Source organism: Verticillium alfalfae, genomic scaffold, assembly GCF_000150825.1.
Source record: "Verticillium alfalfae VaMs.102 supercont1.3 genomic scaffold, whole genome shotgun sequence".
Lineage (NCBI taxonomy): Eukaryota > Fungi > Ascomycota > Sordariomycetes > Glomerellales > Plectosphaerellaceae > Verticillium > Verticillium alfalfae.
Window position 1 is genome coordinate 2,374,297 of NW_003315036.1, and position 3,953 is coordinate 2,378,249.

General features: G+C 59.7%; 3 protein-coding genes across 3 annotated transcripts; all 3 read left to right on the forward strand.

The window, feature by feature from the left end:
- Positions 1–394: 394 nt before the first annotated feature.
- On the forward strand, positions 395–1,088 carry VDBG_03245 (conserved hypothetical protein; the record flags this gene model as incomplete). Its single annotated transcript, XM_003007060.1, has 3 exons — positions 395–582; positions 648–922; positions 991–1,088. 3 exons carry the CDS (start codon positions 395–397, stop codon positions 1,086–1,088), a joined length of 561 nt encoding a protein of 186 aa, XP_003007106.1.
- Positions 1,089–1,630: 542 nt separating this feature from the next.
- Positions 1,631–1,966, forward strand: VDBG_03246 (predicted protein; the record flags this gene model as incomplete). The annotated part of the gene is made up of 1 exon (XM_003007061.1): positions 1,631–1,966. One exon carries the CDS (start codon positions 1,631–1,633, stop codon positions 1,964–1,966), a length of 336 nt encoding a protein of 111 aa, XP_003007107.1.
- A 213-nt stretch (positions 1,967–2,179) lies between these two features.
- Positions 2,180–2,512, forward strand: VDBG_03247 (predicted protein; the record flags this gene model as incomplete). Its single annotated transcript, XM_003007062.1, has 2 exons — positions 2,180–2,279; positions 2,382–2,512. 2 exons carry the CDS (start codon positions 2,180–2,182, stop codon positions 2,510–2,512), a joined length of 231 nt encoding a protein of 76 aa, XP_003007108.1.
- Between the last annotated feature and the right edge of the window lie 1,441 nt (positions 2,513–3,953).

Consider the following 3,953-nt stretch of genomic DNA (forward strand, 5'->3'; position numbering starts at 1 on the left):
CCTCTTGACGCCTGTTATGGACCCCCCGCCTTCCCATAGAACCCGATCACGATTGGGCACACCCCCATTGCGTCGACGCCCTCGTCCACCTGACATTGACGTGGCCGTCCCTTTGAGACAAACGGCGACGGGCAGAGTCCAGCCAGTGCAACGCATCTGGGTGGATTAGTCCTGCGCGTTGCCGATTGGCACAGCTCTGCGTTGGGTTGCGACCACGACAGCCTCGCTTTTTCTTTTTACCCTTCCTTGCTAGGGAAGCTCAGGCACGAAGGCCTCACTCACTCCCCACCGCCTGACGGATGAGATAAACGGCGTGCTCTGCCCATTCCCCGACAAGTCTGTCCTCTCCCCAACAACGCCACCGACACGCTACACGAGGCCGCAGACCGCTGCCATGGCGTCCACAACAACCGACGGCTCGGCCGTCTACGAGCGACGGCTGGTCAAGACACACCGATACCAATGGCCCGGCATCCAGCTCAACCTCTGGATCCTCATCATGCTGATTGCCGCCGGCTTCATCATGGGCGCTTTCGCGACGTTTATTCAGATCCAGCAGCAGCTGCTGCTTCCCATACCCTGGTACGTTCCGTTCCCATGTTCGACGCCATCGGGCGCAAGACGGGTCGGCTCACATGACGTGCCAGGTACTTTCCCTACTTTATCACCGTCGCGGCTCTGCTCGTCGTCTACGTCCTCCTCATACTCTGGCTCGTCTTCAACCAGCGCTTGCTGCCGGCCATTGTCATGATCGGCGCCTTTATGCTGTTCATCCTCTGGATGGTCGGACTCGTGGTGGTGGCCATTGAGCTGTTCGGTCCATCGGGCTCGGTGCAGGGCAACTGCAACATTGCCGTGTTTAGCCAGAACCCGACAGGCCAGACGTTGGAGACGCTCGCGTGGCTGCAGCAGAGGAATATCTGTGAGTGCCCCCGGTGCCTGGTGGGAGAGACACGCGACGGAATACTGACATATGTGTGTTTGTGTCAGGCCAAACATGGCAGGCCGTGTTCGCGTTCAGCCTGGTGGGCGTCATCTTCCTCGTCTGGATCATGGTCATGGCCTACCAGGTCTTTGTCGAGTCGTGACACCCCCGCCGTGACGCCGGCTTTCGACTGAACGACACGATGGCGGCCGGATGGGCATATCTTCTGCCGCTGTGCACATAGTGATGGATCCACGTCTTTTCCTGCCTATTTTTCATTTCTTCTTGTTGTTATTTCTTGGACATGTAGGAGCGTGCAGGCGAGAGCGAGAGACAACGGGGGCCAAAGCCCAGGGACCAGGATGGATGGCGTTTTGGGGGGCATGAGTCTTCTTCGGTGGTGTTTGGGCAGCCCGCCCGTGAGCGAGGGATCCGTCTACTTTGCATGGGTAATTGGAGGACTGTGAATACATCGTCAACGTCTCCAGGCATCGTCAACGTCTCCAGACATCGTCAACGTCTCCAGGTGATGGTGAAAGTCAAAAGTCACCAGCTCCATCGACCCCTCCATTCATTCCTAACCCCCCCCCCCCACCTTGAACCTGATTCACCCTCTCCACCCTGCGTCATGGGCCACATTCCGGTCGAGCTCGTCCCTGACCAAGCAACGTCACTGAACGGTACCCCGCGTCACGAGCCGCGTCCATGCATCGTCGCCCACTCACTCGTGTCGCCCGAAGCTCGTCCAGCCGCGCCAAGCCGCTGCCGGCCGCTGCCGCGCCAAGGAGTGCCGTCCAACCCGGGGAGGAGAGGGGGCCCTGCGGTGTCACGGTCGCACGTCTCCAAACCGGTTTTCCGCCCGCTGCGTCTGGAACATCTCCACGTCAGGCGGCTTTATTTGTTTTTTCGTGGTGTCTCTTCGAGGGACGCCCATCCCGCCGAGCCGCGCGTCGGCGTCGCCCCCACCCGCCATCATGCTGTCCTGTCCTGTCCCCGCGGCCGGGGTTCTTGGGGCAATGCGGGGGCAAAAGCAGAGGGTGATTGCCGTGACGTAGAGAGAGGCCTCTGTGCCGTGTTGATCTGAGGTTGCGTCATGGGAGGTGTGTTGCTGGTATATAAGGCTGACGTTGGCTGTCGACATGTGCAGGAAACACCACATACCACATCAGGCCTTTTGACAGACCCGGAATCAAAGTCGGCATCCTCTCTCAAGACAACCCGTCAACAGCCGCGCAACAGACAAACACCGCCAAGATGGACAAGATCAAGCAAGCGGCCTCCAGCCTCGGCGGTTCCGGCCACAAGGAGGTCAACACCCAGGGCGGCGCTGGTAAGCAGGACTACGTCGATAAGGGTAAGCACGAGACCCCCCCCCTTCGCGTTAGCTTCATTGAACCAACGTCTCGAGCTGTCTTGAAATGTTGGAATGTGATCTTGCGTGCTGACCTGCCTACAGCCTTTGACGCCGGCGTCAAGAAGTCGGGCCACAGCATGGACCGCAACACGCAGGAGAAGGTCACCGATGCCGGGCGCGGCATGTTCGAGAAGCAGACGGGCAAGAATGTGCCGCACAACGTGTCCAACTAGATTGTACCGCGTTGTCAATTGGGGCGGTTTGGCTAGCGTGTAGATTATTGTAATCATGAGGCGAGATGAATTTTTGGATTAGAATACTGCAACCATTTGACTGCCGCACTGCCGGAGGGATGTCATGCATGATCTGACATTCTCATGCCATGCTACTCAGTCGTAGCTTGTTCTCGTGGGCCTTGAGACGCCGCCAATACCGTTGTGTCTTTGGGTGATGGACTCGACCCCTGCGCTCGGGGCATATCAGGGGCCCGACCCGAAGCCATGCAAATTGGACAACGCCGTGTCGTGGCAGATCGGCTCTCCCCCCCCCGCGCGGCTGTCTCCAAGGCTTCTTTCGTCTGGTGGGTATGAGCACAGCAATGGTGGGTTCAAGCGCTGCGACGGTGGGTTCCATGGGTGGGTTCTGGTCCCTGTCTACCCCTGAAGAGTATCTCGACGTCGGCGACGAGCTGCGCCCGAAAGCTCCGAAGTCAGCCCTACGCTCCCTCCCTCGAGAATAGAGAGGGTCCCGCGGTTTCGCAAACGTTTTCGTATAGCCCACGACACAGCGAGTGCCCGCCATGGCGCCAGGTTTTGGCCCTGACTCGCTCGTTGGACTGCCGCGTCTAAGCCTCGCGGTATGCAACTCGCTTCCGACAGACCGGGCAGCCGGCCGGGCTCCGAAAAAAAAAAAGAAGGGCCCCTTTTGCTTTGTGTGTCTGTCATGTTCGTGTGTCTGCCATGTTGAGCGTCAGACGGCTGGGTCCTTCAAGTATACCTGGTAGCGACAGTGACTTGGGAACACATCGCGTTCTTGCTTTCCTTTCTTCGCATTTTGGACTACCAGAGGAGAATATAACTCGTATACAGTTACGAACCGCGCATCCTGTGACTGAAACTGACCCCCCAGCCATCCATCCACCCTATCGTCACATCCTCCAGGACGTGTTCCTGCATAGCCGCCCGCTCACCTGCCCCCTTTCGTCCATGACTGACCCCATGGCGCCGAGACGAACACACACCAAGTCAAGAAAAGGCTGCCAAGAGTGCAAGAGACGCAAAGTCAAGGCACGTCCTCGTACAACACGTCCTCGTGCAACGCCCAGCGGGGCGCCTCGCATCACGCCCACTAACATCCAGCAGTGCGATGAGGGAACGCCGGCCTGCTTCAACTGTGCCCGCAGGGGCATGATATGCAGCCTCTCCGCCGCAGCATCCGCCTCGGCCACTTCCCCCGACAGCTGTTCTCTCTCCGACAGCGATCGCCGCCGGATGTCGGGTGCCGCCGGCCTTCCCGGCAACGCCGGCCCCGGCCTGCTGAGCGTCGAAGCTCGCTAACCCCTGCCTGGCCGCCCGCCCCTCGATCGCCGAGAACGTGGGGCCAGGGTCTCGAGCTCATGCACCACTACTGCACCGTCACGGCTCCGTCCATGGCCTACCGCCTCGACATGCAGCA